General features: G+C 30.0%; 3 protein-coding genes across 3 annotated transcripts; all 3 read left to right on the top strand.

Annotated features, from left to right (window-relative positions):
- Positions 1–929: 929 nt before the first annotated feature.
- Positions 930–3,197, top strand: LOC101212200 (protein RICE SALT SENSITIVE 3). Its single transcript, XM_004135184.3, has 7 exons — positions 930–1,145; positions 1,237–1,287; positions 1,372–1,539; positions 1,618–1,726; positions 1,818–1,859; positions 2,078–2,134; positions 2,553–3,197. Exons 1-7 carry the CDS (start codon positions 1,009–1,011, stop codon positions 3,081–3,083), a joined length of 1,095 nt encoding a protein of 364 aa, XP_004135232.1. The 5' UTR covers positions 930–1,008; the 3' UTR covers positions 3,084–3,197.
- Positions 3,198–10,120: 6,923 nt separating this feature from the next.
- Positions 10,121–10,972, top strand: LOC105435564. The gene has a single exon (XM_011657339.2). It carries the CDS (start codon positions 10,383–10,385, stop codon positions 10,653–10,655), a length of 273 nt encoding a protein of 90 aa, XP_011655641.1. The 5' UTR covers positions 10,121–10,382; the 3' UTR covers positions 10,656–10,972.
- Positions 10,973–13,268: 2,296 nt separating this feature from the next.
- On the top strand, positions 13,269–15,464 carry LOC101210409 (RING-H2 finger protein ATL46). Its single transcript, XM_004135429.3, has one exon. It carries the CDS (start codon positions 13,965–13,967, stop codon positions 15,042–15,044), a length of 1,080 nt encoding a protein of 359 aa, XP_004135477.1. The 5' UTR covers positions 13,269–13,964; the 3' UTR covers positions 15,045–15,464.
- Positions 15,465–15,928: the final 464 nt, after the last annotated feature.

The raw sequence follows: 15,928 nt of genomic DNA, 5'->3' as shown, positions 1-15,928 counted from the left end.
TTTTAAAAATGACAAAGTATAAAATTACACGTTTTACTTCTAGCTAATACATTATGCCTCTAGGGAAAAGATCCTTGGGGTCTTTTCTTTATACGAACTCATTCCCATTATTGAAACATACTAATAAGTGCGTGTAAGTTATATATCTATACAGTCCTTTACACAATCACAAAAATTCATGAAAATCACGAACGCTTTTATTGAATGTGACAAAATTAATGCAAGGTATAGGTAAGTCAAATCACTGAGCGTAATGACTCTTGTTTCTCATAACATGAAGATTAGATTTCCAAAATATATAAAAAAAACAAACAACACTTACCTAATAACTAATTGTGTGTTATCTCAAACATGATGTTTAATTAACCATGTACCAACATAAATTTGTAATTAGAAAATCTTTCATATTACACTATGCTAAAAAATAAATAGATAAATGAATACTCAAACTTCTCCTTCACATAACCACCATTAAAAATATACTTTATCTTGACTAGATACATTAATGATACATTTTTTTTTATAGTACTGAATGAAAAATCATAATACGTACACATATAACATCATTATTTTAAAATCACGTGATCTTGACCCCTTAATAGATCCACTTCTATTTACGTTCGAGAAACATAATGATGAATTGGAGAAGATATCTATTGACGAATAAGGGACTGAGTATTATTCTTCCTCCATAATAATGGAGTAATGTAATTGTAGAAAATAAAGAATGAGAAAAATATATAAATGTATATATATGCAATAAGCCTAACCTGACAATGATATATAGTAAAAACCACAATTTAAGAAAAATATAGAACAATATATATATTGATTGAAGGGTTTTTAAGTGGGGAACAAGTACTGAAACCGTAGGACCCTTTTTATTTATTTAATTAATATTTCCCCTTCCCCTTTATATATTCTTTCAACACTCCCCAGTTTTTTCTACTGAAAATTATTATTATTCTTTTTTCTTTTTCTTTTCTAGTTTTAAGATCATCATCGTCAATGGAACAACGTCTTAGTTTGCTAGCCACAACTCATCTTCTTCAACATACTCTTAGAAGTTTATGTATTCATCATAATTCTCATTGGGTTTATGCTGTTTTTTGGCGTATCCTCCCTCGCAATTACCCACCACCTAAGTATACATCTTCTTTTTTCTTTTTAAATTTTCCTTCTCATTTTTCTTTCCCCTTCGATTAATTTTCTTTTTCTTTTTTTCCTTTTCATCAGATGGGAAAATCAAGGTGCTTTTGATAGGTCCAGAGGAAATTGGAGGAATTGGTATAGTTTTTTTTATTTAATTTCGTATAATTTTTAAAAATGAATTGCACATAATCAAAGTTTTTTTTCCTTTTTTGGGGTAAGGATTTTGGTGTGGGAAGATGGTTTTTGTAATTTTGCTGCGTCAGCATCTTCCGACGAGATGGAGGGTTCCGGCGGGGACTTTCCGGGGTATGGATTACAACCATGTCGAGGTTTACAGCCGGAGCTTTTCTTCAAGATGTCACATGAGATCTATAATTATGGAGAAGGGTAATTACTATATACTTTTTATATAAAAATCCTAACTTTGATCATGAATTTAATTTTGTTTTAATTAACTATAAGCAGATTGATTGGGAAAGTGGCTGCAGATCGAAGTCATAAGTGGATTTATAAAGAAGCCAATGATAATCAAGACATTAAATTTTTACCCACATGGCATAATTCCACCGACTCTGTAAGCAAGCAATTTATTACATAAATTCATGCACACATTAAACATTATTATTATTATATATTATGGTTGTGTGTTTAATTTTGTTTTGCAGCATCCTAGGACTTGGGAAGCCCAGTTTCAGTCAGGCATAAAGGTTCCAAACTTCCAAATCATTATTATTATACTAAAACTAATTCACATTTTCCTTATTCAATGCAAAAATAGGCCAAATATATACCTGGAAATCACAAAGATATATATCATATCATAGGTTAAAATGTTTCTTCTTCCCAACAAACATGAGCGTTACATGTTCAAGAACTATATTATATGTATATTTATGTACTAAGTTATTATGTGTAAAATTTTCAGACCATAGCTTTGATCGCAGTCAAAGAAGGCGTCGTCCAATTGGGAGCTGTTCAGAAGGTGTCTCTCTATGCCCATCACTTCATGTTCAATTAATTTCTTTTTCTTAAAAGAAAATCAACTGTATATATAATTTCTTATCTAAAACAAAATATATTATTCATTTTTACTGTTATAAAATTTTAGGATTAAACGATATACAAAATATAAAGATGTTGAAATATCTTAAATCTGTTATCTGACGCTTCAAATGATCAATCACGTAATCTTGTTAGGTTGTATATATGTATTTATGTTTGTTTATGATTTATTTTTTAGGGTTTATGGAGGTGTGCTATGTATAAACTTTTTAGTTCTACCCGTGGCCTCTAGTTATACAATTTTCTCTCTAAGAACAACCTCTACTTCTATACTTTCATTCAACCATGCAAATCTTTGTATGTCAATTTTTCTTACAATAGGATTCTTTATGTTATAGATGACAGAAGACTTAAACTTGGTAGTACAGTTGCGGAAGAAATTTTGCTACATTGAAAGCATCCCAGGGGTACTATTGCCTCACCCTCTATACTCATCAATTCCTTCGTCATTCATGGACGGCGGGGTAGGCGTGACGACAATGGCGTACGAGAACCCTGAGATGGGGCGGTTTGAAGGGAGCGGTCTGGGAGGTTCTGTAGAGAGTTTAGTATACAACAATTTGAACCAACAACTAAGAATAACGCCATCAATGAGCAGTCTGGAAGCGCTTTTAGCAAAGCTACCATCGGTTGTACCGGTGAGTACTGGAGCAGAGGCAGGAATAATACGTCCACATTATCAATATCAACATCAACATGAGTCCGAGAGTTCAGCTCAAAAGACTTTAGAGCTTTTAGCAATGGAAAAAGTAGCAAAAGTAGAGATGAATGATGATGAGGATGATCAGGTGGCTTATACTCAACTTCTCCATCGTTATCATGATTGTGATATAACTACCACCTCTTCCCATAATAATCATGGATTTTAGTGATCCTTTTTTTTCTTTTTTGCTGCTTCTTTTTTTGTGACATTATTTGCTTTATATCATTTTCAGGATATTAATGATATCACCATTAATTAGGAAGCTAACTCATCCTACAAATTTCTTTTTCCATTCTTTACTTTTACTCATATATTATATTAAGATATGTGTTTAATTCTAACTAGCATGTTTCTTTAGAATGACTGATATTTTTCTTTATAGTTCACATAATGTCTTGAGTCATCAAAACCAAATATTCATTTGGATTTTACTACTCTAATATACAACTTTCTATCTCAAAATCAATCGACATCCACATCCACAGTAAAAGAAGTTAATCTCTCTTTAATTTTTTATTAAGATATTCTCATTTGCCTCTTTTATCTGAAATAGGATCAAACTAAGATAGTTCCTTTAAGCTATTATTTTATATATTTTTACTTTTTACTTCTTCTTTCTATTTTATATTGTTGCCAATATTATTATCTCTCATCTGTAATTTCTCTTTTTTGTTTTCATTTAGTTTGTGTTGTAATATAGATCAATATATATTACGTTCTGCAAATTTTCTCTAACTTTCATCTCATAATTCACCTTTCGAAGTAAATAGCTAATTGAGATATATATATATATATTTGGATGGATCTACAAATCCTTTTCTATATATTAGTTTGTTATTCAATGTTTTTGAATTACCTATACACATGTTTGTTACAAATTAAACTAAATTTCTTTTAGTGATCAGTTGCCTACATTTACAGACCACTTGTTTGTCAATTTTAATTTGTTTGATACTTCAAGTTTTCTTGGTGAGTGTGACATATCATGCGTTCTGATTCCAATTAAAAATGAAACAATTTTGCATTTTGCATTGAACCTGTGTTAATAATCTAACTAATTGTGAAGCTGTGAACCTGTTATTCATTTGGTTTTCTTTCTTTCTTTCTTTTATTTTCTAACAATCTCTTTTTCAATAATCAATACATATATGATCTCAATTAGAATGATGCATTCTAAATATGTTTAGCTTAATATTGTAAATCTAAAGTACTGTTCACTTTTCTCAATTTTATGGGAGTAGCTCTTAAATATGTACAATATTAACGTTGAGTTAAACTCATATGAAACCGTTTTTTAAGATTTTTTTTTTACAAAATGTAGAAAAATAAATAAAAATACTTATAAAATATAACTTTTAAATTCTATCAACATAGATATTGTCATACTTCTATTAGTGTTTACGAGTAAGATTGATTTTTATTTATAAATAAAAAAATGCTTTATTGATGTATATGATAACATACATAAAAAGATATATATTTCTCTTTGTTTCTAAATTTGATCTTAGGAGATACTTCATTCAACTTTAAAATGACTTTAAATTTATACGTGCAATGTGACAGCTAATAATAGAATGTTAAAGTTTCAAACTCACACGTTACCATTAACATGAGGTATTGCACATCGTGACAGCATACCATTAACATGAGGTATTGCACATCGTGACAGCATCAATGAATAATATTTTTCTCTGCATCCATACACAGGGTTTCAAAAACTATATTTGTGTTTTTGTAAGCAATCCATGTGGCACCATAATTTACATTGCTAAAAATATATAAATATAAACAAACTAAATTAATAATTGTGAGGATAGGAGATTGAAGCTCTCAAACCATCGAAGTTATTTTTATAAATTTCTATAAGTTCTGGTTGGGACATGAGTTATCAACTCATTTACGTAAACATCTCCTACATGATTAGATAACCATTGCAACTCTCGTTTCCTTTCAATTTGAGTCTTGTGGGTTTGGCATCCCAATTGCCGAAGGCCTTTTCTTTTGTCACCAAAATAGCCCAATTTGATCAGCTTTTAAATGGGCTCTTGTTGGGCTAACCCAATACCTAACAAAATATTTTCTTTTGTCGTCTTTAATCACTAAAAAGAATAGTTTTATATTTAGGTTCGCACTTTTAAGTGTAATTGTTGTGTCATTAAAATAATTTAAAATATGCTTCTTCTTTTTTTATTTTAATAATTTTAGAATAACTTTTAAACATGTCAAAGTCGTAATTTTATGATTATAAATTCAATAACAGTGCATATAGTTGAGATTAATTAGGCAATTTAAACTCGAAACTTGTACCACACAAACTCTCTTCTCATTTCAAAACAGAAGGCACAATATGTAACTCATCGAAGCATCCTTGTAAAGATCACCTAGCCTTCAAGGAAAGAAAATATCTTCAGCAAGAACAAAAATTAATTGTGAGCCTATGCTAAACACTCTTATCGATAAAGAAGAGAAATTAATCTTGAGATAGATAATCTGCAAAAGTTATCTTCAATCAAATATATATGCAAGCCTAAACATCAAAGCCAACAACCAATCAAAATCGATTGGATCGATTTGGCTCGATTTTTTCCATTTTGGTTTGGTTTGCTCATCCGTAGGGAAATGTTAAGTTTTGTTCTCTGTCTTCCCTTATGCATGGGTAATTGAAATGCCTTGCTTTCTTCAAGAGACCACAAATACTGTGTGAGAGAAAAAATGTATGGAATACGTGGAATTAGGCCCTTTGTAAGAGGGTAGAAGTGAAGATCAAATGGGAGGGTACAGCTCAATCCAACCAAAAAAAACCATTGCATTTACCTCAAGTTTAGGGCATGAGCCCCATCTTATATAGACTTTTGTGTGGTAAATTTGAGGGTTCATGTGCAACCATGTGCATTAGGTTCCCACCACATTAAGGACCCCAAACCCCAATCTACCAACCACACATCACTTCAACCACATTCAACCTTAGCTTCAAACTAGATTTACTATACGAATACTTTTAAATCGTGGCTTTTAAGTGCAAATATGCCTTAATTCTCCATCGTCAGACACTTCTAATCTTCTTAAATTATATACCAAATGCTTCTCAGTTGCATTCTTAATCTAAATTCGTGTGTTATTTGTGGAAAACACAAACAAATTATTAAAGTTTTGGTCCCATCTCAAAGGTGTTTCTCCTTTTTTTTTTTTTTTTTTTACCTTTCTTAACTCTAGATAATTCTCTTCAATAATCTAGTAGTGCATCTATAAGAAAAAAAACTCAAAAACAAAGATTCTTTGGTGCAATTTGGTCGATGCAACTATACAGTGTTTGGGTTGATTAATATTGAGAAATTTTACTCCAAAATTTAGAATGAGTGTCAATTTCGCTCCTTTTTAGTAGTATACCAAATCTTTATACATCTATATATGCTGCAATTAGTTGCTTTTTGGTATAAGTATGATGATGGTGTGATAAGGTCAACCCTAATTGAAATGTTCGGATTTATCTACTAAAGGTCTTTTTTTCATTTAGTTTATTTGTTTAAGAGAAGATTATATACACTTAAAACTTTAAACAAATATGTATTATCATTTTCTTTAGTACAACAATTATGGAATGGATGATAAAGCATTTTACCTCTAAAAATAAAAGACATCAAACACTAATTACTCTATTAGATCATTAAATGTTAATCACTAATTAAGAGTACCATATATTTCCAATATACTTATTTAAGTTTAGGATATGGTTATTTTCGAGGTATAGAATCTCTTAGTCGTGAAGATATGATATATGTAAAAAACTCAGTGTAACGTTAATATAAAAGATGTCATTTTCGAGAGTTCAATAGCTCCACAGTGTGTGCATGCATAATTATAATCATGGAAATGACTTCACGACGTGAATAATGTGGATGTACGTGGAAATGTCTTGTTTTTATTTCTGATTTTTTGTTTAATGGATCTGTCTTGAATGGTCTTTATCATCCTTCCTCACATGCCTTGGTTTTCCCCTTGTCCTTCTCATCATATCCCCTCAATATTCTTTTCCCTTTTTTCCTATCCTCTATCCTTAAATTACTTCATTATCTCATATATATTTCAAATCAAAATTACAAAAATACTTCTTCATCAACCAATTTTGATATAATCTATATTTATACATATTTAGTATCGGTTCGGCTAGAGGTCATCAAACCTAAATGTGTATTTTACCTAAAAAATTGCAATTTAAAGAAGTATGTCGAGAATTCTATGATGAAAAGATCCTAAGAAATCATAATACCTTACTCAATTCACATAACCCACTTTTCTTCCCCTTTTTGTTTTTGGATATGTTTCATGCATCACAAACTTTCATTTTTCATCATTTAATTAACAAATTGATTAATGACTTTTTTAGGAAAAATATGCATCATTTTTTCATAAAAGTTGATTAATGGTCGTTGCTACGAGGTAATGTGAGATAAACGAACGAAACTCACATATTTGAATGCAAGTTCATAAAAATAATATATTACTTGATGTTAATGCAAACTTAGCTTAGCAGTAATTGGTATGACCTTCGGATGAGAGGTTTGAATTCTCCGACTCAAATTATTATATTCAATAAAATGAATAAATAAATACACATATATAGATGAAAGATTGTAGCTGTTTTCTTAGTATATGTTGTGAATTTATGGATTGATTGAAAGTTTGCTTCCAAAATTAAAAAATGTGTGTTCCAGTTATATATACATTTTGTCAAGAAACAAATCCCAAATGATTGGTAGAGATATCAAAAATTTAGGTTATATAATATCTTCACGTTGATATTTGGGAATTAAAAAACAAAAAATCTCTTCTAATGTGTGGATGGAGAAATCATTATAAAAATGCCACATCATCAATTATATGAAATTCATTGTTATGCATATGATGATCATGATCATGATGCGTTGTCTTATAAAATGTATAACATAAATCTATATATTTGTTTTAGTACATTTTTGCTTTTTAAAAAAGTACAAATATAAAGATAAAACGAAATCTAAATGTAAGGCCTCAATAAATTGTACACCTAATTAATCAATGTCATGCCATATATGAAAAACAAAAACCTATTTATGTGTTAATGAAAACATCTCTATTATTACAACTCACACGTTAAAATTCGGTTCAAAATCAATTCTCGTTTCAAGTATATAGTTCAACTAACGTCAATTTGTATTATTAATTTTCTATCAATATAAAAATCAAACGTAAAATATTTATAAATACAATATAACAAAAGATTCTAACTATATAGAAGAAAATTTATATTTATATTCTAATATTGATAGACTATATCATTGGTAGAAGTACATCTATCATTAATAAAATCCGTTATCAATACATTTTGTTACACTTTTAATTCTTCCAAAATATTATTATACACTCATCCATGTAAATCATTATTTCTAAATACTATTAAATGTAATTACATTTATATATATAAATTTATTAATAATTGATTAAAATTTTAAAAATTAAGTAAAATTAACCAAACTAATTACAATATTATATCAAAATTTTAAATATACTATTGATAGAGACCGTATAAAAGTTTGTATAGTTTATAAATTTTTTCAATAATTGGTCATTTACGATAATTTATGCTGAGGAAACTCAAAATTTCTAATTTATTTTTTTGTTAAAAATAATTAATATACATATGGATGGATGGGTTGAATCATTGAAGAGGAGGAAAAGAAATGGAGGAAGGGATGAAGAATGTATATGAATTGAATCTCACACATTGATGCCATAAATGAACTGATTTGAAATATATATATAATATTAAGTGAAAATAATTAAGATAAGTTGGCGATGTGACTCTAAGAAAAAAAGTGTTCATACACATAAACATCTGGCAAACGTGTAGGAGAATCATCATGAAATATATATAAGGATAATGAGTAATATATAATAATGGCTTTTAGAGTTATTCATAATTTACATTTAAATCATTAGAATGTTTGATTGCCAAATCGGGACATGGGAACATGGGTTGATGCAACACATTTTCTCTTCTTTTTCTTTTCTCTTCTTATCTTTTTTTCATAATAATATACAAATAATTAAAAAGTATACAATATATATATATTTGGATATTCCAATTAATATGTAATATATAATCTTCGAAAAATAATAAAGAGAAGAAGCATCTAATTGTGTTCCCCTCTCCATTATTTCATCACCTTTTGACCATCCTCTATACTAAAAATAACAATTATTAGATCATATTAGACTAGATGATCTCATATCAAAAGGACGACGTTGTGATTGCCCAAGATTCAAACAACATTCTTTCCCACTACCACACTATCATTTTTCTATATCCAATTAAATAAAACTCAAATCACACTATGGTATGAAAAAGAAAACTGTTTAATACACTCCTCTTTAAACCACAAATACAAATTACCAATTAACTGTTGCTTTCTTCTCCATCAAACTAAGAAATGAAGAAATAATTTCATTTATAAGAATTATTTAAATATATTGAAAGACATTAGAATTAGACGAGCATTGAAGGCATAAAATGTAATTGTAATGATTTATAACAACAAGCTCTTCAGGAAAGGGAAGGGATTTGATGGGAGAAAGGTGGGTGTGTGGAAGATAAGTTGTTGGTTAAGAGGTAGGGTTAGTAGCGAAGTCCTGAAGGGACCCAGGTGGGAGCGTTGGGATGAAGGAGAGATCGTATCCGAACACGTGTGGGGAAGGAAGGGGATTCGGGGACTACGAGGACAGATGGATAACTGAATGGCTGGCCTTCGCGTGGGCACCCCAACCTAGCTGTCAGACACGTGTGTGGGTCGTTCCATTTGGTCCCACCCTTTCTTAACTACAATAACGACAAATTCTCTTCTTTTCTTTCCATTTCTTTCTCTCTTTCTTATTCCATTTACCAAAACTTACCCTAATTAACAAACACTTTCTATCTATATCTTATCTTTCAGTCTAATCTCTATTCATTCATTTCTGTATATAATACTTATTATTGCAAACAATCAAGTTTTAATTCCTTTTTTTTAGTCATAACTCATATAGGAGGAAGAAAATAATTGATTCCAGCATGCAAGTTTTTCAAAGTCTACAAACTTAATAATCCATCCAAAGATTTTATGTCCACAAATATGTGGGTGTAGTGCTAAAATACACCATATATATGTATGTATTTATTTGTATGAATTCATTAAAAGGCCTATATGCTACCTCACATGGTTTTGTAATAATCTCTCTCTCACACACACACTATATAAATACAACTCAAAAGGAAGAGGGACACTTGAACACAAACCCCCCTCTCTTTCCTACTTCCAAAAATTTCCCATTTTGTATCTCTCTCTCTCTCTCTCTCTCTCTATTTTCCCCCAACGCTTCTTTTAAATTACCTTTATTCTTTTGTAAACTAATTTTGTTATATCATTTTCACTCCTTATTTTAGTTGAAGAAAATGGATCAATATTATGATACTTGTGAGAGCAAAGGAATTGGGAAAGTGAGGTGGCAGAGGAGAGGGAGGCGCGGTGGACGGCACGGAGGTGGTGGTGGTGGTTCCGTCCATATGAAGATGAGAAAACTGCAGCGCCTCATCCCTGGAGGGCGGAGGCTGAAACCGGACCGGTTGTTCTTGAAAACGGCGGATTATATAATGCAATTGAGGTCTCAAGTTCATGTTTTACAAGCACTTTCCAAGATTTATGACCCTACACTTTCTAATTACTGATATAAATTCATCTCTATCTTTTTTCCCTTTTTCTCTTAATCTTTTTTTCAAATCTAGCTTGTATCCAGAAAAATTAAAAAGAAGAAGAAAAAAATTAATTGGCCTTTTTGGCCACCTCTATATGACATACATACACATTATATATATGTGTGTGTACTATGGGATGATGTATGTATGTTTGTTTATGTGTAGATATCACATGATTACATGATATCTACCTACCAATTTCTTCCTCAGTTGGCTAACTAAGATTAATTCAAGGTTCTCTCAGCTTTGTATACCATTATTCATTTAAATTTTATATTGTGTTTTAGATATTTTATAAGATTTATCTTTACCTATTACCTTAAGTACATTTTGGATCAAGCTGCAGTGTGGTTTTAGGATATTTTATATTCAAGTTGTTGGTGGGTTGAAGTATGGATTCTAAGTGTGGGTAACTTATCTATATATAATTTGGTATTGTATATGGTGAATTTTGTTGTAATAAGACTTTGGTATTATAACATATACTATGGTTAATGGTTCACTTATTACGGTTGGACATTGAAGAAACATTTTGAATCTAATTTGTGCATTTAAGGCATTGGAAATTGAGACATGTGAGTGTGTAAAGATAAGGGAGGTTTAGAAGTGGGGTTGGTTGAGTTGTAGCTAGCCACAATATATATATTATAATAACACACACACATATATATATTCATTTTGAAAAAGAATTTATGAAGAAATTAAAATATCTGAAAGTGAAAAAAGTAAATGGAAATAGTGGAAGAAAATATTGAGAGAGGACAAAAGGTATTGGTGTTTCAAAATTAAGAGACAAAATGGGGTGTTGATTGAAGTATCTAAAAATTCCTTCTTCTAAGTGGATATAGAATGCATATGACTTTTCCCACTTTCTTTCTTTTCCATATTTATATCATATTTCTATGTACTCATTTTCTACACAATTTAATTTCCCAAGTCCATAAATTTAGTGCAATTTTCCATCAAGGTTTTTTGAAAGGCAATAATGGATGGATATGGATGGATGTAACTTAATAATTTAAGGTTGAATTGACTTAAGCTTAAGTAGTCATACTTAAGCTTAGGTAGTCATACTTAAGTAAGCATTTATAATTAGTGTATATGGTGGATGAACTAGAATACAAGTTGAATCCAATTTTGAGATTCATTGTTTTTATGGAACTATACTTACCATTTTAGTTTGTTGGAGGGTTGCCAATAAATAAAAATAGTATAAGATCTTTAGTACAAAAATTTATCTACTAGACGACCTAGAAATTGACTACTAGGGACTTCCTTCTATAATTAGTATATAATTCATATGACACCAATTATTATATTATTTACTATATGTATATATAAATACTTTAAGTTAACTAATTTGGAATTGACAAAAATAAATAGGACTATTTAAAGTTTTAAAATGGTTATTATAATCTATAGGTTATAATAGGTTTTCATTTGTAATTAGTTGGAGGTTATAATAGTTGAATTGTAATAATTAGTATCTCAAACATCGAGTTAAGGGTCAAATACACCTGGTTGTGGTTTCTAAATTTGAACTTTATAATAATTTTATTCATTATACATTTAATTTTCTTACAATTTAATTCTTAATATATAATAATTGTCTCTTTGTTTCTTATACTAAACCATTAAGATATATACGAAAGATATGAAAGTAGGGGAAATGTCTTTTCATGTTAAGTATGTGTTAATTTAATTGTTATTGTTTAAAAAGTTTAGTAATTTAGTTTCTTTATGTAAGAGTACATTTCAAATGTAGTCCCTTATATGTTAATATTTTTTTGTTTAGTCCTTTTATCATTAGTAATTGTTAAATATGGTTGATAAATTTAACATATTGCATTGTTAAATAAATTAAATTTTTTAAAAGAGAAAGAATTTAGAAACTTTCGTATATCCATCAAATATATATGTAGTTGTTAATAATAACATAAAAAGGTTATAGGTTAAATTATAAGTTTAACTTTAGTTCTATAATTTTTATAAACGTTAAAAAATAGTATCTAATAATATTTTTACTAATTTATAACTTTATCTCTAAATTCTTAAATTGCTATTTTGAAATTATTTAGAGAAAACATTGACGTCTGTGAAATTTAAGGTTATATAAATTTAAGTTCTAAATTAATAATTATTTTAAATTTAATTTTAAATTTTATTAAGCGTATTAATCTTTATAATTCTATCGATTTAAACTTTCTATTATGCTTTTAGTTGATATACTTATGAAAATTGAGTGATACATTTATAAAATACTCAAATTTAAATTGATATAATTATTAGTTTGGATTTTAAGTTGTTACCACCTATTTTTTTATAAATTTTTTCAAAAAAATTATCTAAATAACTTGATTTTAAAAGTATTCACACTAAAATTTTAGATTTTATTAATAATAATCAATATCTTATTAAATTGATATCTATATCTAACCATATGAAATTTGCTAATACGTTCTAAACAAAAGTTGTTTGGAAATGGTTGTAATTGCATTCTGATTGTTGGCTAATTCCTATTCCAGACGCGAACGGAATGTAAATTTAAACCACGTCGGTGGATACTCAAAACGATGTCCCAAACAGATTACTAAACACCGACTCATCGGCCATCGTTTTTCCTTCTGGAAGGTCCTAACAGTTTCACACCTGGGGCTTCCTCACTCAACCAAACCACTTGATTTCAGTGCCAATTTTGGGCCATTCCATTGAAGTTCATACTCTTGTAAGACCTTCATTCACCCATCTGATTCCATTTCCCCAATGACCCATTTCCCTCTTCTTCTTCTTCTTCTTCTTTTTCTCCTTCCAATGCTATGTCTTTGAGCCACCGCAATCGGGATTCTCTCCAAACTCCATGAATCATATCGCTCATGCACTTCCAGCTTCATTTCTAGTCGATTTCCCGTTGCCTCAGGTAGGTAAATTGCAAGGCCTCTTCATTTATTTTGAAATACCAAGTTTTCCGCTTCCAATTTGACCTTGAACTGAAGTTTAGACGTTTTGGGTAGTGAAAATTCTCTGTTTTAGTCTAGCATTCTCATTCTTACTGTTGATTTTCATTACCCATATATAAATTGTCTTTCTTGTCAGTCCAATATATATGTTTATATATATATATATAGCTTGTCAATTGCTTGTTTGCTTCAATGCAAGAAGTTCTTTGGCTTAGAGGAAAACAAGGCAGAAGATAACTGTTATTAGAAGGATTTCAAGTTATTCGCTCAGTGTTTGATGGAAGGAAAAATTGCGGTTGGGAAGTAATTATGTTTGTATTTTAAAATGTCTCTTAGTCATCCTCAAACCAGAGATTTTCCTGTTAGTCCCTCAATTTCCCCCTTGCATTCTTCTTCATTAGCTTATGACATTGACTACCAAAAACTAGAACCGACTCCTCCATCCACTTCCTCTAGCAGTAAAATAAGCCCTGCAGTTCTTTTAGTTATAGTTATTCTGGCTCTTTTCCTTTTCATATCCGGTCTTCTTCACTTGCTAGTGAGATTACTTGTAAAGCAACGTTCCTCATCATCATCAATATCTGAATCAAATAGCAATAGATTCCCAGATTTGTCTGAATCATCATCTGCTTTTCAAAGACAGTTACAACAGCTCTTCCATCTTCATGATTCAGGTTTAGATCAAGCCTTCATAGATGCTCTCCCTGTTTTCCTTTACAAAGAGATAGTGGGTTTAAAAGAACCATTTGATTGTGCTGTATGTCTTTGTGAATTTTCAGAACTAGACAAGCTAAGGTTGCTCCCTACTTGCAGTCATGCTTTTCACATAGATTGTATAGACACATGGTTGCTTTCTAATTCAACTTGCCCTCTTTGTAGAGGGACCCTTCACATTCAATCACCTGTGCTTGCGATAGAAAACCCTGTATATGGTTTTGAAGATTCAGAAGAAACTGAAGAGTCTACTGAGAATGGAAGATTTGGTATTCTTACAGCTCAAAAAGCTCCAGAAAGTGACATTATTGGTGAAAAGAGAGTGTTTTCAATTAGACTTGGCAAATTTAGGAACTTGAATAATGGTGGATTGAGAGGGTTAGAGAAAGGGGAGGGAGAAACTAGCAGTAGTAGTTTGAGTGCAAGAAGATGCTATTCAATGGGGTCCTATCAGTATATTGTGGCTGAATCAGAGTTGCAAGTTGCGTTGCATACAAGTAATCGAATCAGTGGGGGAAGTATGAGATTTGTGAAAGTAATAAGAGATTCACAAACTGGGAATTGTCCAATTGATCGTGATGATGATGATGCTGAAAGGAAGAAGATTAACATTGGAAGTAAAAACGAAAGCTTCTCCGTTTCAAAAATCTGGTTATGGTCCAAGAAGTCTCGACAGCCATGTTCGAGCTAGTTAATCTTCAGATACATCAAGTTGAGATCTTCTTACTGTATTTTTGTACTTTCTTCATGAATTACGACCTCATTTATTAGAAAAAAGGTAATGAAACAAATCTTTAACGTCAGGATTATCATTTGGTTATAGAATTACAAGCACATTTGCTTTGTTTTCTATTATCTGTCAAAATTGCCTTAAAATGCAATGGTGAGCTTTTCTTTGGCAGTTCATTTCATAATGCTCTCTTCTCTAAGACAAAATCAGATGGTTCATGAATGATAGAAGAGGAAGATGATGGGAATTGCTTTTTCTTTATTATTGTAAGGTCACATTAAAATTAAATCTTAACTTATGATCAAGTATGGACAGGATTGGACGCAAAGATTGTTTTCATATGTAATAAAGCCTAAAAAGTCATGTCATTACTTCTTGAGAGATACGATTCTTTTTCATTATAGGCAAAAGGTCAAATGATTTGATTTTTTTTTTTCCCTTGATCTACCAACTACTCTTTTATGGGAATTCATAATGGAGAGAATTATTGAATGTGACAGTGAATTCAAAATTTTGCCTCCTCTATGATGTTTGATAACTATTAAGACAATTGCATATGCAAGTATTTCTATTTTCTATTTCTAGTGAAGAAATTTATAAATATAGTAAAATTTAAATTTAATTCTCAAAGTCTACTGATACATATCATTAATATACTTATGGTTACTTTTTAAATTTAAAAAGAAAAATATTATTGTACATCTAATATTAATCATAAAAATGTAACTTATTATAATGAGGTAATTGTTATAAATATTTGATAAAAATATTTATAAATATAACAAAACTATATAATTTATTATAGGGTAAGATAACTGAGACTTCTATCTGTATTAGTGACATTG

Source organism: Cucumis sativus, chromosome 5, assembly GCF_000004075.3.
Source record: "Cucumis sativus cultivar 9930 chromosome 5, Cucumber_9930_V3, whole genome shotgun sequence".
Classification (NCBI taxonomy): domain Eukaryota; kingdom Viridiplantae; phylum Streptophyta; class Magnoliopsida; order Cucurbitales; family Cucurbitaceae; genus Cucumis; species Cucumis sativus.
The sequence above is the reverse complement of the archived record's forward strand: the minus strand, read 5'-3'. Positions and strand labels throughout refer to the sequence as shown.

Excerpts from the sequence above, each read along its gene's own strand:
- LOC101212200 (XM_004135184.3), top strand. The coding sequence starts at position 1,009 with ATGGAACAACGTCTTAGTTTGCTAGCCACAACTCATCTTCTTCAACAT. Across the intron at positions 1,860-2,077 it reads AGTTTCAGTCAGGCATAAAG|ACCATAGCTTTGATCGCAGT; the intron begins GTTCCAAACTTC and ends TAAAATTTTCAG. Across the intron at positions 2,135-2,552 it reads AATTGGGAGCTGTTCAGAAG|ATGACAGAAGACTTAAACTT; the intron begins GTGTCTCTCTAT and ends TTTATGTTATAG.
- LOC105435564 (XM_011657339.2), top strand. The coding sequence starts at position 10,383 with ATGGATCAATATTATGATACTTGTGAGAGCAAAGGAATTGGGAAAGTG.
- LOC101210409 (XM_004135429.3), top strand. The coding sequence starts at position 13,965 with ATGTCTCTTAGTCATCCTCAAACCAGAGATTTTCCTGTTAGTCCCTCA.